The 27,710-nt window shown below is 44.7% G+C and overlaps 1 protein-coding gene across 1 annotated transcript in view; it reads right to left on the reverse strand.

The window, feature by feature from the left end:
- Positions 1–11,549: 11,549 nt before the first annotated feature.
- LOC308361700 (calcium-activated potassium channel subunit alpha-1a-like) overlaps positions 11,550–27,710 on the reverse strand; it is a gene marked incomplete at both ends in the record, with an annotated part of 92,318 nt that continues 76,157 nt past the window's right edge. Inside the window, 10 exons of the mRNA XM_080834125.1 lie at positions 11,550–11,701; positions 12,643–12,671; positions 15,642–15,878; positions 16,130–16,248; positions 16,535–16,729; positions 18,494–18,624; positions 19,998–20,111; positions 20,936–21,128; positions 21,820–22,044; positions 22,555–22,678. Coding sequence (XP_080690251.1) covers positions 11,550–11,701; positions 12,643–12,671; positions 15,642–15,878; positions 16,130–16,248; positions 16,535–16,729; positions 18,494–18,624; positions 19,998–20,111; positions 20,936–21,128; positions 21,820–22,044; positions 22,555–22,678 — 1,519 coding nt within the window. The remainder of the gene's footprint in view (positions 11,702–12,642; positions 12,672–15,641; positions 15,879–16,129; positions 16,249–16,534; positions 16,730–18,493; positions 18,625–19,997; positions 20,112–20,935; positions 21,129–21,819; positions 22,045–22,554; positions 22,679–27,710) is intronic.

Consider the following 27,710-nt stretch of genomic DNA (forward strand, 5'->3'; position numbering starts at 1 on the left):
CTTCATCCAGGCTTGCACATGAACAAGTGCAGAGAGAGAGGGAGAGAGAGAGAGAGAGAGAGAGAGAGATATCAGGGGAAAGAGAAAGTGCAATGTTTTCTCGAGCAATGGCACAGCTAAATAGCATCTGCATAGCCTCATAACTCACTCTCGCTTAGTGTTTATGAATGTCAATGGGAAGCAGCTTGGCCTTCCCTATAGGTATTGTTCCAGGGCGTGCGAGATAATAAGGAAAGTTTAATTGCATTGTTAATTGATTTCTTGCCAGGCGTGATTGCCTTGATGGATTGCGGAGCTGCCAGGAATGCTTGCCTGCGTGGGGAGCGATGTGAAATGCGAGCCTGCAAGCAGCCCAGTCTTGCAGAGCACAGATAACCTTGATACTAAGAGGGCCCGCCGCTCTCTTCAGATGCTCATTGCTGTTTGCCTTGATGCGTTGATGGTCCTTGAAAAACTGATTGTAAGCAGAGAGAGAGAGAGAGAGAAAGAGAGAGAGAGAGAGATCCTCTGCTGGCTTGAATGGGAGTGGATGAGAGAGAGGCCCTGGGTTCATTTCTGGTTGTTCTTTTTTCCCTTTCTCTTTTTTTTCTATCCTGTAGCGTCAACTGATTTAACACAGAGAAAGCACTGATTAGAGTCTAACTGCAACCAGATGTGTATGTTTGTGAGACGAGTGTGTGTGTGTGTGTGTGTGTGTGCGAGGCCCGGATGTGAGTGTGTTTGTATGTTGTGCATGCCTCTGTGTGTGTAAATCGAAAGGGATCTGTACATCTGTTTGCACGTGTATGTGTGTGTGTGTTTGTGCATGAGTGTGTGCTTCAACGGGACCTGGATTTGATCAACTTGTATGTCCACCACACCTGATTTAATCATTAAATATTGGCTCCGCAAGTCATCCTCACAGGCCTGAGAAACTTTTGCACAAAGGCACCTTTCTACCTTCTACCTTCTGTTTTTTGATGTTCCTCTGGCTGTAATTTAGCTTTGCTGGGAAACGTGCTTAGGTTACCCCCTGCTGGGGGGGGGGTCTCCTGACTGCACTGCATCCACAAATGCTGCTGGAAACAAAGAGGCTTCCATAGAATCAGATCAATCCCTTTGGCCCCTGGACACCAGAACAAGCAGATGCAGCAGGCTGTTTGGTATGGACCTTGATTGAGAACAAGAGATATTAAAAATGTATGTCCAGATTTTGTTGTCTGTGTTCACTAACTGTGTTAGCCATCCTGATGTATTAGCACGGAGTTTTGCTTTATGAATAATGAATAATGTTAACACTCTACAATACAATACATTTCAACTTGAGAGTCTACAGAGTGTACTAAAACTCAACTGCAAATACGTGTCCTCCGAGTGTACTGTATGCATTGACCGGTATTTGTTGCAATCCAGATATTTTTTGCAGGGATTGCTTTGTAATGCAGTTGAACAGATTCCCCAATGGTGTCTCTTCTTTCAATCCTGTGAATGGAGGCATACATCAGTAGATGCACAGCAGTTTGCCCTCTATGTACACGTCAGCTGCGGTCAACTCTTTTATTTATGATGTGGAAAAATGCTGTCCGCAGTCCATCATCTGTGCTTGTGATCCTTGTTGTCAGATGACTGTTGAGGCTTAAAGGGTGGGGGGAGGGTGCGAATGTGTGTGTGTGTGTGTGTGTGTGTGTGGGGGGGGGGTTATCTGTGTTCCCAACTCACATATACATACACTTCCTACAGTGTACCCCCAGGCTTGTGGCAGCTGGAGAATATTCGCACTTTGTCTGTCTGTGTGTGTGTTTGTGTGTTTGTGCTTGTGCGTGTGCGTGTGCGTGTGCGTGTGCGTGTGCGTGTGCGTGTGCGTGTGCGTGTGTGTGTGTGTGTGTGTGTGTGTGTGTGTGTGAGAGTTTGTGTCTTGAGAGTGTGATTGGATATTTGGGTGTAAGCTTTTCGGATGAGGTATTATGTTTTTCTCCTACAATAAGACAGACAGTGAATGTGTATGTTTGCGAGAAAGACAGGGAGAGAAAAGGTATGTGTGTGCAAGAAGAGAGAGAGAGGGAGCAAGAGAGTGTGTGTGTGTGTGTGTGTGTGTCTGTAATGCTTTCGCTAGGAGAGGCTTGAGATGTCACCTCCTCTCCTTACCCTCAGATGCTCATGTGAGGTGACAGGTCCTCACACACCAGTGTTTGGATAACCTCCAGTCCTGTATGCCTCATGGCTGCATATTTCTGTGCGTGTGTGTGTGTGTGTCTGTGTTTGAGTGTGTGTGTGTGTGTGTGTGTGTTTATGTTGAAGATAATTCAACCACAAAGATGAACCTTATACAGATCAACCTCCACCAGACATTTTCACCCCTGCTTTATTTTTCTTGCCATAAGGAGGAGGTGCCTGTCAACGGCCTGTCCAATGAGAATGACAGTACCAAAGTGGGGCGTGGCATCAGGTGACAGTGACGAGCGAAGACCGGGGACTTTCACAAAGGCTTGCCGAGACGAACGTGCCAAGGCCGCTTAGGATCAAGGGCATCAACGGCCGTGCCAGTGAGTGCGCGTCGTGCCTCTGAGATGGCACCAGTATCTCCCTCCTCATCTCTGCTTCCTGTCAGAATGTTACCATCCGTCGTCTCGTCTCGTCTCGCCTCGCCTCGCGTCCCCCCTGACAGTGTCCTTTCACATCACGTTATTGTAGGTGTAGAGAGAGACAGAGAAAGAGGGAGACAGAGAGAGAGAGACAGAGAGGAAGAGAGACAGAGGGGGGGGGGGGGGGGGGGGGGGCTGCAGTCAGCAAGCCATCACTCAAGTCACATCTGTCTGAAACAACCCCAGCTAGCAGTTGACTCTGGAGTGGTTGTGGCCCACATCTGGGGCCGAGCCCTCAAATCCGAGCCACCGCCTGGCCAAAGCCTGGCCAGATCAGGGCCGGCTCCATTCCAGCTGCAGCTGAAGTCTGGGACCTTGCCTGCTCTCTACCTCCACCTCCATTAACAGACTGCCATTTCTTTCGAACCACTAGCTGTTATCCCATCAGAAAGTAAGTGACGGCAAGAATGACTCCCTCTCCTCTCTTCTCTCTACTCCCCCACCTTCTCTCTGTCAGTGTAATCCTGACAAGCTGACAACTGAAAGGTCTGAGTAGTTGCCTGGTGATTTCGAATGTAGAATGTGTAGAATGTTCTGTTCTTCTCATTCCTCAGTGCTTGCTTATTGTCCTCACCTGATAGAAAGCCGACCTCCTCGGAAAAAACTCAGCAAAAAGAGTTGAATTGACTTTTTTCTGTGTGTAAATATTCTCTTTTTTGAATTTGTTGCGGTAATTTGAAGTATCACCTCTAAAATAAATGGATGCCATATTTGCTTGTCAAAAAGGGGCATGCTGAACCTTGCTGTGAGGATTTTTTCTGCAGTTTTTTCCTCTTTTTAAAAAGATATTTCTTAAGGTTATTCCATGCTATGCATAATGTATTCCCATGCTCTCTAGAGTATTGCAGTCTTGCTAGCTGCAGGCAAAAAAAGTAGCACATCCACAAAATATTAGGGAACATGCAAATGCTGGTAATACAAGGAGGTTTGCTCAACCAGAAAACTACTTTTGGGGCTCATCTTCAAGGACGTCGCCCTCCGTCCTCCTGCTAGGCCACTGATGAGCGGCTACACCCCACCCCCCTCCGAACCCCCCCCCCCCCCTCCCTCCAAAACAGAAAAAAACATAAGCCTTCACCTCATCGATTTCTCCTCTCAGTGATTTCTGTTATTCGGTTGTGAATGTCATGTGTGAGATGAGACTATTCGTCATCCTTGACAGGAACACATGCTTCTCCATTGTTCTGAATCGCACGCATACTAATAGTGTTTGTTGTTTTGTTCAGAAACTGCCTTTACATAACTGCAATGAAATACCTCATACACAAAAGGCTTTTTCCTGTTCATTTGATGTGCTCTTTACAATTTACAATAATTGCAACTAAACAGTATGACATATCCAATATAAAACATTTTACAGCTTACACATGCTTTAAACTGTTGTTTCCACCGGCTGCTTGGTGGCACCGGCCACACTGCGACCATGAACATGATTACCATTGATATCGCCAGCATCTCAAACCTCCAACTCTATTCCCACAAAGGACAACAACAAACCATCCCATTGCACACCCCCCCCCCCCCCCCCCACCCAATATCCCAAAAAAAAACCATCACCTCTTTATAAACATCACTTCTCCTCTCCCTTCCTCTCCCATCCTCTCCTCTCCTCTCCTCTCCTCTCCTCTCCTCTCCTCTCCTCTCCCTCCCTCTCCCATCCTCTCCTCTCCTCTCCTCTCCTCTCCTCTACACTCCTCCCTTCCCTTCCCTTCCCTTCCCCTGTGTCAGAGTGTGAGCTGTGAGCAGTCACACGTGAGGATGACATGATGTGCTATAAGGACCCCCCCCCCCCCCACACACACACGCACACACACACACATACACACACACACACAACCCCCTTAGCCCCACGAGACTGAGTGACACACAGCTGCACTCCGCACTTCCCGCGACAGCACTAAGCAGTGGTGATGGATTGCCTGGCCGAGGCTGCAGTTTGAACGGGGTCACAGGTCAGATCTGCAGTGGTGGCGGAGGCTCCGTCGGGCATGTGCTACTGCGGTTATGAATAGTGAATTATGCTCAGACTAATTACACCAGGGTTGGGTTGTCTTGAAATAGTGGGAGAAAGTGACTTTGGTTTGAGATAATACATTAAGTGAAAACATTCTTTAGAGAGCAAATGGGATGAGTTTACCTCAAAGTAGTGTCTCTCTTACACACACACACACACACACACACACACACACACACACACACAGTCTCTCTCTCTGTCGCTCTTTCTCTCGCTTCCTCTCTCTGTCACACACACCCTTACTTCCTGCAAAAAATAACTAACATATTTACAAGAAATAGATTTTCTCTCCCTCCCTCTCTCTCCTATTTCTCCTTCACTCTCTCTTGCTCTCTCTTCCTCTTCCTCTTTGTCACCAGTGCCCTAGCTATTCAGAAGCAGCCTGCAGAAAAAAAGAGCACAAGGTTTGAAAGTTTAAGACAGGTGTCAAATCACCATCACACCACACACACACACACATAGAGACACTCAGAGACAGCAACTGCGGAAGAAGCCGAATCTGGCAGGAGAGCAGCTGTCACAGGAGATGGCTGAGGGACACGCCTAAGTTTGAGTCACGTCAGGGTGTGTCACTGTCATGGCGAATCTGAGGAAGATTCATTACCACAAACAGCGCAAGTGAAGGCAGAGCAGTGACGGCCATATTGATGACGGGCATGACATGGAGAGAGAGGATGGCGGGTCGAGGTTATGACAAGAAGATTAATCATGAGGTGGGGTGTGTGTGTGTGTGTGTGTGTGAGGGGGGGGGGGGGGGATGAGATGTCAGAGCGAATTGAGAAAATATATTTATAAAAAATCGGATTGAGACACACATACAGTATATATTTATAGTCCCTTATATAATTCATATATGCTTGTTGTGCAAATCAGTTGATGGAGATTGGCAGCCCACCAGCATTCCCAGGCTTAAATACACATCACCTGAAGACAGTCCGTGTGGGTTGTCTTTGGAGTCTTATTGGTGAGATAATTTCAGATTAGCCATATCAGTCATCGGGAGCGCGGATGGTATAATTAGCTTGTCAGCCGTCTGTGTCAGCTGATCTGGGCCCTGTCAGCCGAGAGACGCATTGGACTGGGTGCCAGAGGAGCTGACAGCCAGTCGATAATGTGGCAATTAATGTCATAAATAATTCTTGAACCAATTATATTGAAATGGACCCCGGTGCTTTAAAAAGAAACAGTGCAGTACGTCGCCTATCATCTCTCCCTGCCCAACAGCTGGAGAAGCCTTCGGTTTTTCTATGCAATTACCTCTCTCTCTCTTTTTCTCTCACTCTTTTTTTTCTCTCTCTGTCTATCTCTATCTGTCTACCCTCTTACAGTATGCGAAAACAATACCGTCAACTGTTGACACGCGTTTATGTGATTCCTGTTATTCCTGGAATAATTGTCATAACTTGTCACATTCGTGCTGTCGTCAGTTGAAGATCCACTCACAACATGGCAAAGATGAGCACACCAGTCGCGTGTCGTGATGCCAACCGCCCGCACATCGGGGGCTACGCTACGCGCTCAACATGCAATAACCCCCCACCTCCGTACATAACATGTCAGCGTTTAAACGGCAGGCTTAAATATACCAAATCTATCTTCATGGCCTTGGCTGGGTCATAGCTACTGTAATATACAGAGTTTACAGGGATGCCTTGAAGGTCATGTCAGCCTTCTCTGCATAATGCATGAACCCAGTAACTCATCTGCAGTTCAATCATATCGAAGCAGGGAAAACCTTGGGATGAAAATTTCACTAAGTAAATCAGTGAGTAAGCTGGCACTTCTATTAACCTCCTATGTGCGACTGACAGAACAAATTCATCATGGTAAATAATAACTCCGCTGTTATAAATCTTGCTTACATGGCCTTAAAGGAAAGCTAATGTTGCTGGATACTGCCATCTGTTTGTTGTTAGGAGACTTTACCTTCTGTATTTGTTTAAAGTAATCCCCAGGTGCAGTTTCACAAAAAGGGTGTGCGTGCATGTGTGTGTGTGTGTGTGTGTGCGTGTGTGTGTATATGACATCCTTAATTGGGATATGGATGTGTTTGCTTTTATTAGTTCAGTACAAGGCTGCCTCCTCTGGTTATGGGGTCTATTCCTTTTCATTTGAAAAATGCATTTAGCTACTGCTTCTCCAGTCCCAAATCCAGAACGTCAAATCCTCTTGGGATATCATTTGACTCCAGGCTAAAAAAGCTGTATCCACTTTTCGAAGACTACAGTCTGCAGTAAATCTATTATTTTTCCCTTTGTGTTTAGTTTTTTTGAGTGAGGGGCTTGGGGGGTGTCAAAACATGGCCTCTTCAACTATACCTCCTCAAAATGTTCCGCCAACCGTCTATCAGTAACAGCAACCTCCTTGCATTCCATCTCTCCACATTCATTACACTATCAAAGGAAGAAGGAGTGGGTGATGCAAAATGCATGTATGCCCCCTGGCACCAAACATGCCAGCGAGGCCTGGCACCGGCAGAGCTGTGTACTAAAAGCATGCAACATCTGTGTAAACACATGGCTTTTTTCCGACGGCACAGGCAATCTTCTCGTGGCCTCCAGATAGATGTCGCAGGAAATCTAGACCGCCCTGAGGGTACGCAGAAACAGCTATGAAGGGGGACTCAGAAATGCATGCAACAGCATGGCAAGAAGCAAGCTGTGCAGCCGTGAGATGGAGCATAGCCAACTGAGATGCACTAAGATGATCTTTTTGTTGCGTTTGTTATTTTCTAAAGATGTTTTGCTGATACTCAAGGATGGATTAGAGTGCGGTAAATAGTATCATAGAAAGTCATTGTTGACTTTTATAACCGAGTGGCATTAAGATTGGCTCAATATGAGTGACATCTAATAACATTTTTAATAGGGTATATCGGAGGATCTAGCAAAAACAACATATACAACAGTTATTCACTGTTTAAAACTACTAACTTACAGATCATTACAACACAAAATGCTTTTTCTTTTACACTAATGTATGAATAGAGAATTTATAACATTTTGACGTAAATGTTTCTGTACCTTTCTGAGGGATTGTGTTTTGAAAGCTATACTGTACAGAACATAATCAGGGTATTGGATTATGCATACCCTGGATTATTAAAATCAAGATATAACTTGTTATATTGTCATTTCGACCAAATTCACTCATTTCAAGCACACATAACATATTGTTTTCTATACAGTCTGGGAAGATTTAGGCCCAGTTATTTTCTCCCTTGTCATTAACATCAATCTTTTAGTTGTTAGGAGAAGAAGTCTTCGCTAAACCCACAGAGAGTCCTGTGCCTCTGTGTCTCTTTAATTTCTTTTTCAAGCCCAAGGTAAAGATTTATCTTCCCCTGTCAATTCAGCTCACCATCAAATGCCAAGCGCCAAGGTCACTTATTTTCTTCTCTGGCTAACAAGATTGAATTGTCATGTCCCCCTAATAGGTTGCATGGGGAATCATTAGCCTGTCGCAGCTGCTTGACTGATGGACATTTCGTGTCCCATCATCCGGCGGCGCCCTCTCGACCCACCACTATCGACGCCCCAGTCATCAGTGTGACAGGGATGGCTTAATCAGCAGGGAAAGCTTGCAACATCGATTTGACAAGGCGTCTTTAATGACCCCTTGTTTTGGTAAAGGATCACTGTTTATCTGAAACGCCGCCGATGCACTTAAAGTGCGACGCATTGTCATGGAAACCGCCGCCCTGACCCCGGGAGAGATCTCGTCACACTCAGTCCAGTGGAAGCACCAGAGGGGACTGTTGTGTTTGTGTGACTCTCTCCACACCCGTGGGGTTCTCAGGTGAGGGCGAGATTAGTATCGACAGGTCGCCTGCCTTGCTTTTCTTTTCTTTTCCTTAGATGGAGTCTGGAATTCAACAAGAAAGTTGTTGCTGTTGTGTGAGCTTAGTCCAGATGTGTTTGTTTTAAACTAAATGTGTGTCTATAATCTAAAATGTCAGTTTAAAAAAACACACACATTTAGAGAAGAGAATAGCTGTGAGAACTTGGTGTAAAGGTGAGAAAAACATGAGTACAGCACAAATACATCCATCTTTATTGTGCGAAAATATAAAATGAAAATCATGTACAAGTTATTTACAAACCCTTTTGTACAAGATAATAAATTGATAAACTGATAATCACTAGATTTCTTATGATATGTCAAAAAGGTCAAATCCATCTTAGTACCATCACCTATCATTCAAAACCATAACTTATGTTCCTCCCCCTAAAGATCCACACGTACACAAACACACACACACAAACGCAAAAACACCCCCCTCACACACAAGCAAAACTCGCAGCTTACTGACTGATATTATTTAAGCCTTTCCAACTATAGGTAGCCAAATGTTGGTTAAGACTTTTGTTTGTGATCTCTGTATGTGAATAACAATAACAAAATTATTAACAACTCCCTTTAAACACATGAACATGATTTGAGGGGACATTTGAGTCACATAAACATACCAGTATATGAAATAAAAAGTAATTTGCAGTGATAGTATGTTCAAGAACTTGAACACAAGTCATTTGAGGTAAACTTCAGTCATTCTCAAAATAAAAAGTTCCCCCACCCTTAATTAAGAGTTAATTAATAAAGTTAAATCTAAACTTTAAATGGGCCTATTCAAAATTTCGCATCAGTGCCACTTCTCGCTGAAGCGGGCTCACAGGATGCCCTCTTTGGTCGGAGCAACGCCTGGCACGTGACTGGCACTGAGGCATGAAAGGCTTGGGTGTTCTCAGTGCCAGCACAACACATCGCAAATGCTAATGCCCTTTACCTGGGCATCATCTTAAATGCCCTTCACCTGGGCATCATCTTAAATGAGAATGACTGAATTACACTCACAGGGGACAAGAGCAACACTTTAATTCATTGAATTCTGGTTGCCGTTCTGGAACTAAATCAGTTGAGTTTCTGGCAATGGGAAATCAATCAGTTCCTGGTGTTACTGTACATGTGAGATGACTTGAAGTCGTTTAAGTGTTGTACTTCCTCTCCCGTTTCATGGTCGAATTCATTAGGGACTGAGACTGAAATGCTTTTTGGAGAAAATAGCAAACAACATTTGATCACTTAATGATTTGATCACTTAATGGTTAGATGTGATAACGTTTGATCACATTTCACCATTCAGTATCGCTTTCACAAACTCCACACCTGCCGTATCACATAATGGAATGTAAACAGTTCAATGCAGTAATATTGTTCGTCAATGTTTGAATTAATTTACTGTCAACACAAAAACAATCATCCTCATTCATGTTCACTCAAACTCCCTTTGACCCAATCTGACTGATAGGAGACTGATGCAGAGTATAATGCTATTATGCTCCCCTACGCAGTAATATATTATGACAACAGTAGAAATTATTACATTCAAATGCAAGACTTTAAAGAGCCTCTCTTGTAAAGCTCTAGCGTCATTAGAGTTCAGTGATTTATATGTTACATACAGATGAACACATTTACATGTCATTTGAAGATATTTTTTTGCAAAAAAGCTCTACCCCTTGGCAATTGAGGAAAACTGCAGTATTTCCACATTCAAAGGCAAATATCAGAAGTGTTTGTCCTCCTGGCATTAAAAAATGTAGTAAATAAAACGAAAAGCTGCATTTTTGGAACCATCTGCTAAAGAACAACATATGTAGACACACCTGATTGATGAACACCAAACAGTTTGGTGAAATGATTCAAATCACTGAGTATGAGTATGAGTGTATTGTAATTAGCAACAAGCTAAAGCACATTTAGCAAAAGCTGCTCCTATCAAATCCCCAGTCTATGATTGAGCTGTGCGCATAACTTACTAATTTAGAAAAATCGCGGTGTTTGGGTTGGCTTTGAGGAACACCCAAGCGATTTCATGCCCTCAGGCCAACCCAGTGCCGGGCAGTGTCTTCAACCAAAGAGGGACCTTTTATGCCCGCTTCGCGCAATACGTGGCACTCTGATGTCTCCATTTAATTTAAATCAGGGATGTATCCAGTTTAGAGTTAAATGTCTCGCAGTAGAAATTTAATAATTGCAACTTTGTAGTTTCTCATTCTGTATCTGATAGTAGCTCAATCATATCTGGGGATGTGACTGCATTAGACTGCTTTTTTAGGTGCTTACTGCAGTTTATGTAGATGCATTGGCTCGCAATGGGTCACTTCTCATCTGACACACAAATCAGATAATGTCATGACTTCATATTAAGTCCTTCAACTAATTTCCCTTAAGAGAAAATCGACGCTTATGCCAACCTGTTCAAAACAAGGAGGTGAATTTACAAACCAACGGACTCACAATAAATGCACCTACATTGTGCATGAAAGAACTGATCAAAGGCTGAATTGATGGTTTATGTGGACGACAGACATTAGCACGGCATATTATATATAGACGGCTAAGGCACATAACATGCACCAGCTTAACAGGACAGACAGACAAGCTTGATAACCATCTGTACTGTGGCACCTCTAACTCTCCTACAAGTGTAAACGTCAGTGAATCACATCTAGCGCTAGGTCACTGTTACCATGTGCTGTTCATCATTTTAGCTGTCTCTCGACCCCCAAAATGACCGTCATACTCAAACAAAATGGCCACTAGACAGAGTCTGGTCACAAGTGGAGGACAATACTTAAACTGCGCATCTAAGGTTAGTAGTAAAATATTTCTCGTGACTACATTTCAATGATTGTCTATACCCATACAACATACTGTATGTATACGATGCGTATCACATGTAGTTATCAGTGGATATGTGTGTCTATAAAATACTTACTGTACCTGTACTCATACTCATAAAATTAAACTCAATATTGGAAGCTATCTCAACCATATTGGAACAGGAGCATTCACTGGCTGAGCCTGGCTGTCTGTATGCCTCCTCAAAGCTCTTCTTCCTGGCCAGGAGTTCAGCATTCATCCTCGACTTCGCGGATGGTGGGGATGGGGTTGCCTGCCGGCTTGTACTGATTGACTTGATTGGCCACGTGCGTGTTCATGGGTTTGATCTGAATGTTCCGGGGGAAGGCATTCTCGGGTTCATCTGTAAACCATGTCTTTTCTGTGAAATGGTCGCACAACAACAGAGGAAACACCAACAAAGGAGGACGAGAAAAGAAAAAAAAAGGAGGGGGAAAATATCCACGTCAGTTGCAAATTATTAACAGAGTGAGGTATACTTTTATATACATACTTGCATGGTTATATGAGAAATGTAAGAGATGTGTGCCCTAAAGCAGCAAATAACCAGTGAATTGTTTAAATTAGCTAAATGTTTTGGCTGAATTTTGGCACCAACTATCATAGGAACTGTAGCCAAAACATGAACTCATAACTTTGTAATATGTGCAATTATTTATTCATTTATTCATGTTTGATAAATGATTTTGCAAGATTATGCTGGAGTGAAACCTCTTACAGCATCATACATTATATGTGGATAATGTGTGTGTGCATTCAAACCATTTCCTCGCATCACAAATCAGCACAAACCAGCTCGTCTGAATGAGACATTACGTAGCGCTCACATCTGCCCAGCCTAAATAATGCCTCAATTCATCTAGTCATGCATCTTGCCAGTCACGCAGAGAGAGCAAGAGGGAGAGAGGGCAACACCTGACAAACTGATACCCGCAAGCTCTGTATGGAGCGCCAGTCATGCAAGGGATGGGATTGCAAGGGGCAGATAACCCTTAGAGGGGCATAGTTAAAATGGAACTTCTACACACTTCAAACTTTAAATGCATGTATTTTTTTTCTGCTCAAATGTTGCACAATATTTGCAATATTTCAAACCACATGCAATGCTTGGATGCTTCCCCGGAAAGCCACAACAGGGCAAGTGCAACGGGCAACTTTGCTTCCCCATCAGGAAAGCAAACGGTGAGGCGGAAACATGACTTCGGGCCATCCACTATGCTCTCGTCAGACATAGCATTGCTCAGGTTATGGTAGGGCATTATGACAGATGCAGTTTCATGCACAGATCATGGGCTACCATACCTTGGACCCTTCTACTCGTCCTTGTAGCACTTCAAAGAAGAAAAGTAGTCTATGTGAGTTTGGATCATGTTTTTCTTTGTTTTTTAAAGGTCCAACTTAACATACTATAAAATGAACAAGAGTGTAACCAGGAGAAAACAGTATCACAGTGATTTTTTAATGGTCAGTATTCTATTAGCCATGCCTTTTTATGTCTCTGTAGAAATAGCACTACTTGAAGGCAGTGTTTGGGGACTTCCCAAATAGTTCTCAAATTAAGTACAAGGTTCAGTTAAGCAGGATACACACATTTGGATTTGGATATCTAACCCACATACAAGAAAACACAAAAAGTCAAACAGAACTGCTCATGCTTATTAACAAAAAATGTTTTTATTTTTGTCTGAAGGATTGTGCTACTTCACACCGCTCAAGCCTTAAAGTCTCAGCTTTGAGAAGTCAGAACGCTTGTGTGAAACGTCTGTATGTACATTTAGATATGTAGATAGGTATAAGAAGAAAAATATAACAACAAAAAAGAAAGTATATCCCATGCTTAGTTCAAACATTTCAAGCATTCTACAGAATGTTATTTCTTCATTGTTGCCACGGTTATTTTTGTGCATGTGCATTTTGAAGACCTATTTACTGTTGATTCAAAAGCATGCAACTTGGGTGGCAAGTCTCTAAACACTACAATTTTTCCTTTAAAATACTGAAATCATCCAGAGACCATGAGGTGGAAGAGAAAGCAAACAGATGTCCAATAAGAGCTACTAGAGAAGGGATAGAGAATTATGTCAGAGGGCCACATACTAACCAGAGACATCTCTCCATACTGCTCAGCAACTGTCAGAGATATAAATATATCTGTCATTTTATTCACAAGATTCAGTCGCACAATTTCAGTATTTTCAAGGAAGCTCATGCAAAAAAGAAAAAGGAAAAACATGCAGCTTTATAAAGATCCGCAGGAGAATTAAATCAAGTGATTCCTGTACTACAGAATCCACCACTTAAGTCACTTAACACCTTGATTGACCCCCATAAAGAGACCTCCAAATGACAGCAGTGTTACAACTATTATATTCGTATTGTTCAAAAACGTAAGAATAACCCTTCCGGGGCAACTCTTTAATTTCTCGGTTAGTGACAAGTGAACGGTTGAAGGCATTCAAGACTTTTCCCTTATTCTAATATTTATGGAGAGTTAATATGGAGATCCTGTATAAATACTGGTTATGTATAGTTCAAGAGATTTAAGACTAAGCCCCAAGGCATCATCCAATGAATGTTCAGCAGTATCCCGCAGGTACTGTAAGTAATGACTCTATACTTAAGACAAGTATTAATTAAGGAGATTAAAGTGCAATTTAAGTGCAAATGGATGTGATGAGGACTTTTAAATTAACTCTACAGGCAATTTAAAGACTGATCTGATACTGTTTCCATGACGAAAAACAAAACAATTAGTAAAGACAAAATAAGAAAATGACACTTATTTGGTCAAAAAAAAAAGAAGCAAAATCACCTCATAAATGATGAAAAACAACAGAAAGAACAAATGTGTTTTCCTTTGAAACGATGATCATGTAATTATGGATTACATTCCACAGGCTTCAATGCGCTTGACTGATCCCACAGGCTTCTCTGTCCCTATCACACAAGTAGGCTCCCTCAAAAACAGAACGCATGCAAAATGGCACATGGCTTGGGCATGGGTTAGGCCTCTGCATGCATTTACAATATACCTCTCAAACAATCCCTTACACACACACACACACACACACACACACACACACACACACACACACACACACACACACACACACACACACACACACACACACACACACACACACACACACACACACACACACACACACACACACACACACACACACACACATACACACACCTCTTTGCATGCATGCCTTTCTCTTTCTCCCTCTCTCTCGCACACACACACAAATACCTCTTGACCTTCTGTACATGCATGTCACACAAAACACACAAACACAACCACACACTCATAGTTGAAGTGTGTGTACAGTACATGCACTTCTCTACCAGATGACAGGCAGAGGTTTGGCAGCACATTGAGGAAGAGGGTTTCAGGGGCAGTAAGGGTACAGGGTAGGAGGGTCTCAGGGGCAGTAAGGGAACAGGGTAGGAGGGTTTCAGGGGCAGTAATGGTATAGGGTAGGAGGGTTTCAGGGGCAGTAATGGTACAGGGTAGGAGGGTTTCAGGGGCAGTAATGGTATAGGGTAGGAGGGTTTCAGGGGCAGTAAGGGAACACGGTAGGAGGGTTTCAGGGGCAGTAATGGTACAGGGTAGGAGGGTCTCAGGGGCAGTAATGGAACAGGGTAGGAGGGTTTCAGGGGCAGTAATGGTATAGGGTAGGAGGGTTTCAGGGGCAGTAATGGTATAGGGTAGGAGGGTCTCAGGGGCAGTAAGGGAACAGGGTAGGAGGGTTTCAGGGGCAGTAATGGTATAGGGTAGGAGGGTTTCAGGGGCAGTAATGGTATAGGGTAGGAGGGTTTCAGGGGCAGTAAGGGAACACGGTAGGAGGGTTTCAGGGGCAGTAAGGGAACAGGGTAGGCGTGTTTCAGGGGCAGTAATGGTATAGGGTATGAGGGTTTCAGGGGCAGTAATGGTACAGGGTAGGAGGGTCTCAGGGGCAGTAATGGTACAGGGTAGGAGGGTTTCAGGGGCAGTAATGGTATAGGGTAGGAGGGTTTCAGGGGCAGTAAGGGAACAGGGTAGGCGTGTTTCAGGGGCAGTAATGGTATAGGGTAGGAGGGTTTCAGGGGCAGTAATGGTATAGGGTAGGAGGGTTTCAGGGGCAGTAATGGTACAGGGTAGGAGGGTTTCAGGGGCAGTAAGGGAACAGGGTAGGAGGGTTTCAGGGGCAGTAATGGTACAGGGTAGGAGGGCATGTGGGGCAGGAAGGCAGGAAAGGAAGGTTGAAGGCAGAGAGGATGGGTTTGTTTTGTTTTTTTCTTAAAGGGGCACGTACTTCTGCTTGTCCCGCTGGTCGCGGCCTTTGCTTCGGCCCGGGCGGGCGGTGGCAGTGGTGGTGGCGGGGATGGAATGCACGGAGGAGCTCTTCTTGCTGGAGGTGTGCGAGGAGGAGTGGGAGGAGTGTGAGAGGCTGCTCCGTGACTGGCCCGCATTGTGGTCAAACTGCATCAGGCAGAAGATCAGGTCCGACGGCACCAGCTCAAAATCGTACGGGGGGTTGGTGATCACATACCTGCCAATGAATGGTAGAGTTAAAAAACTGTCAAGGTTTGAATTGATCAAGGTTTGGATTGGCAAACCTTCACCCCACAGTGAACTTTCAGTCTTTATCTTAATATAGTGCATAGAATAGCATATGCTGGCAGAACTTAGAAGTACAGTTATTATTTGAGAAACCTGTCTACAGTAGTATGGCATTCACGTAGGGTAATGGAACTTAAAACATAATTTATAATATGCACTTTTATAGGTGACACAACTTACCTCTTGGTACACTGGCTGTGTGCACCTATATGTGCATCTCTGAGGCGGTATATACCAAAACATAGCATGTTGTATGTTTTAAGAGCCTTACAGAATAGGTCACCATAGCAACCTCCATCCTGGGAAACAACGAGGACAAATAAAATGTACAATTTTAATATCTCTCTATAGTATTAATAAATAAATAATTGATAAAACAAAAAAATTGTTTTCCGTTTTTGAGCACTCTATTTAAATATGTCACAGACAGAAACCGTGTTATGTAACGCAAGGTGTGGACCGTGTTAAATACACTAGGTCCGGAAAGCTCAGCAGCTCATTGGTCTGCTCCTCACATGCCAGCATTTCACTGGCAGGCTGCTGTGACGAGACAGTTCAGCGGACCAACCAGAAGCCGTTGCTCACCCCCAGCTCAGCGAAGGGCCCGTCGTTGAGTGCCAGCTGTGCGACGCGGCAGCGGTCTCGGTTGGAGAGGGTCTGCGGCGTGCTGTAGCCTCCGCGCAGCGCGTTCTCCTCCGCCAGGAGCCCCTCCAGCTCGGGTGTGGCGCCCCCTGTCACCAGCGTCCGGATCAGGGTCAGGATGTTGTCATTGAAGTACGTCTGTGAGGGACAACACCAATTTTAGGGGGTGCACACACCAACACTTGGACTCAGTGGAATCTCTAACCCCCCTCCACACACAAACACACACACACACACACACACACACACACACACACACAGACACACACACACACACACACACACACACACACATACACACAGACACACAAACACACAGACACAAACACACACACACAGACACACACACACACACACACACACACACACACACACAGACACAGACACAGACACAGACACAGACACAGACACAGACACAGACACACACACACACACACACACACACACACACACACACACACACACACACACACACACACACACACACGCCAGCCCTCTATCCCATGTGCTGTCTCGTCATGTTGGCCGGTTGGAGTGGTGAACCGACAGCGTAGTCCAATTACTGCACTTCCATCAGCCTGTGCTGTGGTGTCCCATCCACAGCATACACGCACACACGAACACGAACACGAACACACACACACACACACACACACACACACACACACACACACACACACACACACACACACACACACACACATAGCAGTCAGCCTGCCCTTGGACTCTCATAAATAATGAACAACAGTGACAAATGAGAGAGGGGAGAGCTGATGACTAGTGTCTGCGTGTGTGTGTGTCTGCGTGTGTGTGCATACAGAAACAAGACAAGCTAAATGGTTGCAATAGGGGTTAAGAAGCCCATTGAAGAGCAGAGTAAAGCAGACCTTTGTCTAGTCATGACCAAAAGTAATGACTGTCTAAATATCAAATCATCTGAATAACCCCAGGTTATACTATAAACCACCATTAAATCACAAATGTCCATTATGTTTCTGGAGGGAAAAAATCCTATATATTATTCCAGTGTTTTTCTGTGGTGAGGGACCTGGTGTCTTGCCTTGCTTGTAATACGCAGTGACATGGTCCCTGTCAGTTTGACAGCCCCATTGAGCACAATGATGGATGAGGGCTGTCTATTAGGAAGGCACTGCCTTTGTCTATGCTGAGCTGTTGGGGAAAGGAGCTTTGTTCTAAGCTCACTCCCTCTCAAAAGGTAGACAGATAAAGCTGTCAGTCCTGGGAAAGTGTTCTGGCTGTTTCTTTATTGTAACGACGGCGGAGAGAAGAGCCAGGGGGATATTGCATGAAATCATGCCAAAGTGCTCCCATCTATGAATAGGCAGAATGTTAAGTGACACTCTCAGCTATGCCTTTTTTGTGTCCTTGTAAACACTTGGGCTCCGCTCTTCATGTTACAAGCTCACATTATCATAAATGAATACCAAGGACTAACACCTGGAGAAATCGGGGGGAAAAGACAACAAACTAGAACTGTATGAAACACCACTGAACCGCCATGTCTATGTAAATTATGTATAGAGTAGATGGTGGTGACAAGCCACGTCCTGATATAAACCTTATGTACTGCTGCCAGGTACATTCCCTTGCATGTTTTCCCATCTAACCAGCAATCTAGAGCCACAATTGTATTCACCCGCACCTTCTGAAACAAAATGAAGCCAAAATGACTGACTGATCGATTGAAGCACAGTCAGAATCAGAAACAAGTGCAGAAATTGCCCTTTGGGTTTGGGATCTCAAGACACGACAAAAACAAAATCACAACCTCATAATCTCACACTTAATGTTGAAAAATGAGGGGATTGAGCCCAACATCATGTTACCAGAACTTCACCCTACAGTAAGCGGCACGTCTGCGGTGCTGACGGAGGTTCTCACCGCGCTCATGAGGGAGTCCAGCACGCTGACGGCGAAGGCTGTGCCGCAGGCGAAGGGCTGGGTGAGGTACAGCTCTGTGTCGGGGTCGTCGTCGTCATCTTGGTCCAGGAACTGGACGTTGGAGTCGTTGACTAGAGGGAGCGCACACAACAAAATCAACACGTGTAATGTTGACACGTACGAGAAATGCAAAGAACACTTGATCATGACAAAAATATTACAGTGTATCTGGTGTTGGAAGTCAAAGGTTTGTTTATGGGATTACCATGTAATTGTCATTATAAAACGTGACGGAAGAAGGTACTATTTACAGTCACAGCGTGGTAATGTGCATGACATTGTAATTACAGGCCACAGAGGTTAATCAGTGAACACAGTGTTATACTTATGAGAGAACATCAAATTAAAGAACAATCCTTCTTAAGAAGTTCAATCAGAAGAGTCACAAGAACAATGACATCCCATCAACAAAGCCACAATGACAAGTAGTTCAACAGAGCGCAATACAAATCACAAGAAACGTGGTTGCCACCAGGTAGTGTTTGTTCAGCATGCACCATGCCATGGATTACACTGAGCCAGCTTCACTATCGTGTCATGATTCAGTATAAAACACACAAACACACAGAGCATTTTACTGCTGGACATTCACCCCTTCTTGCAGACACTTTGATTTCTTACAAACACCCAGACAAAGTATCAACACTGGGATAAAGTAATGGAGAGAAATCTTCATGGATCACAAGTCATGATCAATGAGTCCCATGCTAAGCCATCCAAATTAAAGAAAATAATCAATACCCCCCCCCCCCCCCCCCCCCCCCAGAAAATAACAACACATTCAGTATGGCACTTTGGGAAATAAACGGCCGACATTACAACAGAAGAACAGAACAAGCGGAGGACTTGGGAAGAAAGCGGAATGACGACAGCAACAGAACTTCACTCCAAGAGTCCAGCTTACCCAGCTCAGTAATCATTGGGATGTTGTTCCCATTGCTTTTATCCTGACTGAATGATACCAAAGGCAGTGTTTTGCCTGGCTTAGCTAATGATGCAAGACAAGCGTCAGTGGAGGAAAGGGTTAAATGACACACGTTCAGTGCAGTGAACATGCAACTGACCACACAAAACACCACACAAAAATACATCTTCCACGCTCATGTTTAAATTCATGTTGTATGTTGCCGTATCTAATTACAAGTTCTGATAATATAATAACTTGGCACATATGTGCATTAATGAATGTATATCAGGCTTTATACAGACACCCATATTTGTACGAAGAATCATTAAATATATATATAAAAAATTATAATAATTATGACCCATTTTAGTCTTTGATTTTTATGTCATGGAGCAAGAAAACGAATTGTAACCCTCTATTATATACGCTGTTTTGTAGCTATGAATGATGACGTCTCAACTAGACATAATCTGTAATTAAACTACCCCTGTCCATTATCTGTGTGACATTCTCACTGTAGCCAGTGTGGTGACATACCCAGTTCTGTGATGATGGGGATGTTGGCTCCGGTGGTGATGGAGGGTTGCCGCACTAACCCATGGACCGGGCTGTTTTCTGGAGAAGACCTGTCCATGCCAGGCGGAGTGAAACCTAATGAAGGACGGGCAACATAATACAGCCCCAACAAAAATAAACAAGGTCAATATATAATGACTGTCCATTGATTGCATTATTTCTTTCTTCCATAGAGATTTCCTCAGAGAAAACAACTGCATGTTACTGTAACCTGTGCAGAGGTGTGTTTCACATGACAGCCACTTGTACCAATCTTTCTGTACCAATGTTTTTTTAGTTGACAACATTTCTGGCACACTTAATACTTGCACGCTGTCCTGCAATTGCCATTTTACACTCTTGACACATGAATCTCACACGCTGTTTGTTTTCATTCATAACATGCAGCAAAGTAGACCCTGAGAGATCTTAGGATGGAGAAACTGCCCAGCTCAGCACCCTGAACCAATTCAGGAAGTGACAGTATTCACAACGAGGTTAGAGATTTTACACACGTCGCTCAAGAGTGGTATGTCAACACTGTAACCCTAGAGGTGTGAGTCTGTGTGTGTGTGTGTGTGTGTGTGTGTGCGCCCTACTTCGAATGGTGCTTTAACAGGCGTCCCTTACGGTTGTCTCAGCATGGAGATCTTTAAAACACAGTATCATAAAATACTACATCATGCACCAGAAATATTTTAAGACCACTGGCAACAACCAATTTTGTTCTACTGCAGCTAAACTAAATGCCATGCACTCCATTTCGAAAATAATGAAAAATACTATAAGAATCGGAATAGAACTGTCGTGTGACCCTGAACCACGAATTGAAGGGGCACATAATGCAAAGTTTCAGAGGCTCATCCCTAGTCTAGACACTGCTGCTGTCTGTGGTATGGATGAGGTGCTATGCTGCCTACCTTGGGAGTTGGCCTGCAGGACCCCGATGCTGTCGTCAAACAGCATGGACTTGATGTTGAGTGACGCCAGGATGCACTCCTTGTCCTGCAGCGACGCGTCGTCAATGTTGTTCTGATTGGCCGACAGGATGACGCACATGTCGCACAGGTTGATGTTGACAGCTCTCAGGTCAGCACGGCTCAAAGGCGTGCCCTTCACAAAAACACGACGGGTGACACGTGAACACAAACAGAACGAGGGAGACGGGTGTGCAAAAAAGACTGTGCACTTCATAACGATTATTTTCACGGTAGCACAGTGTCGATTACATGAATTCTAATGGCAGTGGTTGCCATTCTGAGCATTACACATGGAGTCAATCAATACATTAAACTAATGACATTGCCTCCAAAACATCCATAACAGACAGACTTATTTTAATTTGGTTGAGAATTCTTGTCTTACCTAAGACTGAATGGTCCACTTTTCTAAGAAGTGGTCTTTATTGTATATTAATGATTGTGTTATTGCAGTGTACTTTTGCTAGTAATAACTTGGGCAAGTACCTTGTACTTTCCATGTAAATGCAAATTACTAACCCTAACTCTACACATAACCCCAACGCAAAGTGCATCCTAGTCACAGTAGGTATTAATGTAACAACTACATTATGGTTGCCAATGTATTACATTTTAAGTGCTTACTAGTAATAGTAGAGTATACAAGTATAGTATAGTATCTTAATAGTAGAGTATACTAGTATAGTATAGTACAGTATATTATAGTATATTAATACTACTATACTATATAATAGTATTTCTATAGTACTATAATGAAGTACTTTGCTAGTACTTCATACTTAGGACTTAAATATGGCTGAGTTAGGTGTCCTCCCTGAACTCACCGGTAAGATGGAGATTTTGGGGAAGTTGTGGAGCGTCTCCCACTCCCTCTTCAGGTACTCCAGGGAGCCCACGAACACAATGGGCTTGAGCTCGTGGTAATGGAAGTTGCTGGCCCGCAAGGGCATCACCAGGTTCCTCAGGCCCACCAGCGCCGACTTTACACACCCGAAGATGCAGACCACCACGTGGCCACTGAGGACCGTCATGGCTGCTTCACTCCGGGTCTTCAGTGAAAGTAGAAAAAAAATGAATCATCATCACATCATTTTACAATTTGAATTTACAAACAAATACATTACAAGTATTACAAAGAACGCAGGGTCCATGTTCTTGGGAGTCCACCTTAGGACACAGTACAACAAATAGGCTGCTTAATACATAGGTGCCTAGAGAATGTCATCAAGACCTTTTCGAAAGCATAAAAATACAAACATGAACATACTTTCAGCCCTGCACGCAGAGCACAATAAGTCCAACATCAGAGAGCTTAACATCTAAAATAGAATTGTTTTCTGAAATCACCCTCTAATTCTGAATAATTCCACAACCCTAAGCATTTTGAAGCATCGATAATTTACTTTAGTAAACCTAATGTATTTCTGTTAAGATTCTACATTTTAATGTGATTTGAAAGTCTGCTATATAGCAAAACTTAATCAAAAACAAGACTTACAACCCTGGTTGGCATGTGTGTGTGAGTGTGTGAGAGTGTGAGAGAGCACAGGAACACCTACCAGGATGACCCTCTCGATGTCCTTCGATGGGCACCAGTGAAACATCCCAGTGGTGTCATATTTTTTCACGTTCACGTCCATGGCCTCCATCTGGTCATGGCCGGGGATGAGCAGAGGGTCATGTCTGCAGTGCAGTGACAGAACAAGACATTAGAGCTCCCGTGTAAATATAGCAGTTGCTTGTAACGGCAGACGACATATGGACCTGTAGCCTACAGCTTGTGTGCCCATACCTTGGGTAATGAGAGGGACTCAGCAGCTTGTTATGACTGCTTGTTATTGTATGGATGCAGCAGTGGGTTTATCACATATCCATCATGATGCTTTCGTTTTTTTTTAAAAGATGGAGGATGGCAAAAGGTTGAGGATGACTCGCCATCATTAGCTTGAATCTATTCTATTTTGAAAGTCTGGTGACAAGTGAGACAGGTGACAAGTGAACCCCAACCCCCCCCCCCTCCAAAAAAAGGCAAGAGTCACAATATGTGACATATTTATTGTGGGATGCCCCCTTTATTATGTAGCCACTTCCCTATAGCTGCAATTACTGTGTGCATTAGCCTCCCTGTTCAGGTCCATTGAGTCAATGAGAACCACAACAAATGAGTTGTGCCTCGGCCGCTGCCGCCTCTCTCTCTCTGTTTGACAGGGATGGTCTACTCCCGGCTCCGTCCTGTCAGCACGGATATGTCGGCGTGCCACGCAGCGGGAGAAGCCATCAGAGCTGAGTGCCATCCGGGTTGGCATCTGGACTGGCACGGAGGCAGAAGGAGGTGGCAGCCGTGAGCTGGGCTGACTGACTGGCAGGAGGATGGAGGGCCAATTACACAGACTAGTTCTGACGCATGGCTTGCTTATGTGTGTGTGTGCGTGTGTGTATGTGTGTGTGTGTGTGTGTGTTTGTGTGTGTGTGTGTGGTTGTGTGTGTGTGTGTGTGCGTGTGTGTGAGTGTGTGTGTGTGTGTGTGTGTGTGTGTGTGTGTGTGTGTGTGTGTGTGTGCAAGCTTGTGTTTAAAAGCATTAACATGCTGCTCTTTGCACCACTGGTAAGTGACATGATGTGTTGAGAGTGTGTGTCTGTGCGGTTTAACATCCATGCGTGTGCACGTTCTCACAAACCTTTGGTCTGTGTGCTGTGTGTGTGGTTGTGTGTGCTATTTACGAGCTGTAACAGGCCGCACACTAAATATTTTAGTGATTTGCCCAATCATATTTGCTTTCCAAACCGAGCAGCATTAAAGTTTCAGCAGAGCGTCAGAGACAAACAGCATCTCTTCTATCAGAGGCTGCTGCTGCTTTGGCGGTACTGCTACGAGTGTCTGAACCTCATTCACACACACACACACACACACACACACACACACACACACACACACACACACACACACACACACACACACACACACACACACACAACAAACACACACACACAAACTGGGACAGAGGGTGAATTGGGACCGCTGTGTATTGTCATAATACCCAAGTGTGGCAATTGATCACTGCTTGCTCTCCATCATTTTTCCCGACCAATCCAAAATCTCAAATTATGTAAACAAGGCAGAACGTTCAAAGGCTCTTGCAGCTGACACTGTCTACACTGTCCTCATAAGACTGCAGACAGATTATGCTGCAAGATTTTGTGAATATTTCACCAAGACTGAAGGCATGTTTGTGTGGGTGTGTGTGTGTGTGTGTGTGTTTTTGTGTGTGAGTGTTTGTCGTCATTGTGTGTTGTGGTGGTGTCGACACAACTGGCTTCCCACAAGCCTGAGGGGGTAGAAAGAGAGAGAGGGGTGGAAATATCTGCCTTTGAGGAAGCCCGGGGCTAGAGTAGGAAGTCCTTTCAGCAGGAAGAGTTTACCCCTTCTCTACTCGTCTAAAAGTCACCAAGCACACGGTACATGACCTGGATTCAGTGTGTTTTAAGTGCGCTTGGATGCAGATGCCATCCAGGGCTAAATATGTTTGGAAGAAGGTTTAAGACAGGTGGTGGTGGGGGGGGTGGGGGTGCACATTCATTTATTAGCATCAATACCTACCCACCTACCAATGTAAATAAATAGAACAAAAGGAGTTACATGGTGAACAAGGTGCTAACAACACCACATTCAAATAAAACTCACATAACGTGATGAGATTAAGAGGTCGTAGGGTCACAGAGACGGGAAAACCAAGTAAAACACAAGCCTATGAATTTGAGAATTGCGTCCTCTTTGTTAAATGTAAACAAACTGAGGCTCAGAACTTTCTCATGAAGACTCAGTCACCATCTGCCTCAGTCCTTAAGGCCTTTCCAGCTCTCTTGCTTATTCCTTTGGACTCAACACGTCTCAGCCTGACAGCATTCTGCGCTGAAGCCGTCACTTCTCCCAATGCTGTCCCTATCATCTTCACTTCTTCTCCTTCTTCTTTTTCTTCTTCCGCGGGTCTTTGTTAGCCGGCCAACTTTCCTCTTCCCTTGAGGGTTCCAATCTACGGCTAAGCGGGTGGCGCTGCCCAGAGACACTCTGCCAGGGCTTCTTCTTAGAAGTCTGTTGCCAGTCCCAAGCCCAGATAAAGAGAAACTAATCGCTATAGAAATCTTTCCAGCGTGACATCTGAATATTTTATAATGGTGGTGGCGCTCCCTCTCTCTCTCTCTCTCTCTGTCTGTCTCCCTCTCTCTCTCTCTCTGTCTCTCTCTCAGTGCCACTGTCACTGCTAACCCCTGAGTCCTCAGTCCTCTGTCATTGTGATGAGACAGCCATGCCAGCCTGGCCTGAGTGGCACGGGGAGGCGCGGGCAGGACAGCCACCTCTCTTCCAACGTCGGCGCAGCATTGGGCTGTCAGGGAGACGTGCCACGCAACAGACTACGCCACTCCTAGCGCGCCCGATGTGACGTGTGCACCACCCCTCCGCAGTTCCGAAGCTGAACAACCCTGGCAAATGCCATGTAACATGTTTGGAGGCAATTACTGTAGATGAGCCCCCCCCCCCCCCCCCCTCCCCCCATGACTGATCAGGGGGAGGCCCTGGGCACAGTGTTAATTTCAGGGGCGGGGAGGTCTTGGGGGTGACAGAGGAAGATGGAAAGGCCATGTCCCCTCTGTGATGATGCTCAGTGTAGATAATAAGGGGGAGGGCTTTCTAACACTGGGTCCATGCACTATCTCTCTTTTTCTCTCTCCCTCTCTCTCTGTGTGTCTCGTTCTTTCTCTCTCACTTAGTGTTTTCAAATTCATATGCGTAGGTTCTTTTGTGTGCACTTATTAAAGTTTGTGTGATTGTGTGTTTGAACCACACAGTTGTTTCTCTGTGAGTGTGAGTATGTGTTTGAAAATAAGCGAAACCTCTGACTAAACGGGTGTGTCAAAACCATTCTCCTCCACGCCGGCCTAGTAAACAAACCCGCGTTCTGCAAACCCCACAGCCCGCTTCAGGGTCACTTTGAAGAGGAGCTGGATAAAGGGAATATGAGAATAAAGGACCCCCCCACCCCTCCTCCCCCGTCCTCCTCTCTACACTCCGCAGCGGTGGGGCCTGTCACACCATCATTCGGCACACAGCCGCACCACTCGCTCCAAACTACCACATCCATACAGAAAAGCACAAACTGCCCGAACACATTTCACTTGGCACCCGCAGTCGGCTGTGAGCGCTTTGAACCCCTCCCCACTTTCACTCCCCCCCCCCGCCCCCACACACACACCACCTCCTTCACATCATGCAAAATGACAAAGGCATGCTCTTCACAAACCCACATCCAATCTGTTGATCATTACTTATTTACGAGGGCCTGCAGGCTCTAGCTGCGGCTGGAAAACCATATTTGATATGGTACACCAGAATGTATTTTCTGCTGCTTGTAGGAATAAAGTATCCCTTAGGCTATGCTATTCAACCTCCCCCTTTTCCAGAGCCATGTGGGTACTATAGGGCTTTTTAAAACACACACATATTTACACAGTGTGGCTAACTTTTATGAACGGAAAAAAAACACTAACAACAAAAAGCAGCTTGAAATGTGGTTCAATCGGGGCATAAAATAAAATCAAGACTGATTCTTTCTGATTCCAGTAGCACTACAGAGGTCGAGGTCAAGTCTTGCACTGCAGTGCTGGTATCATAACATCACCCTAAGGTAAGAATATCTTCAACAAGCAGAGCACTATGTGTTATAAAGAGTAACGCACTGTGAGATGTGAATGTGTGATACTATACGTATTGTAATATCACACTGAGTAAGCTTTCCATCAGTATCTCTGTTAGCTTGAGGATGAAGGCCTCCTTTAGGCACAGTTTAATTAAACACACAAAGTGTTTCAAATTCGCCTTTAGATCATCTTTCTGATAGCGATATTTGAACAATTAATTACACACATAGTGTAATGGGTCTTAAAATGATAACTATAATGTAGCGAGATCCAACACCATAAAAATTAACATTAATCCATCGACCTCATGCTGCGAGGCTGATTGCGGAGAGCGGCGAGGCTCTCCCCTCTCGTCGCCCTCTGTGTTATTAATGTTGATCATCGCTCTCTAATGGATGAACACGTAGCTCCACGGTGCCTTTCATCCGTCCCAATTAATGAGCACCTATTTAACACGGGCGACAAGATAAAAGCAAGGTAATGTTTGATTTCCCTTCAGATCGCTGAGACCACACTGCACCGCACCACACCACAGCACCACCACTACCCACACCATATCGCCTCCAGTACCTAAAATAGAACTGAAAAAGAACCCAGCGATGGAGGAACGGCCTGGGGCCATGCAGCTACGGGGCGTTCTGATTGGCTGCCGCTGTCATTAGTGCCAGCCCTGTTTAAGCGCCACATGTGGATGGTGGTGTGTGGCTGACAGCTGAGACTTCACAACACAAGAGGACTGTCCCTCCCAGAAGCAGGCTGGGCCGGGCTAAGACTGGGTTACGGCTGGGCTCCGTCTGAGCCCCGGCTGGGTTACGGCTGGGCCAGGTCCTTTCACATACAGCAGCTCTCCATGGCAGCTCTGTTCTCACTCACACACAGAGTGCTGTCATGGAGATGACAGGCCAAATGCCACTCAAGGACACTTACAAACATACTCACGCAGTCGGGCTGACGCAAACAGGGCCAGACATGTACATTCATGGACACACTCTATCACTTAGTCCCTCTCTTACACTCACACA

Source organism: Sprattus sprattus (genome assembly GCF_963457725.1).
Source record: "Sprattus sprattus genome assembly, chromosome: 3".
In the NCBI taxonomy this organism is placed as follows: Eukaryota; Metazoa; Chordata; class Actinopteri; order Clupeiformes; family Clupeidae; genus Sprattus; species Sprattus sprattus.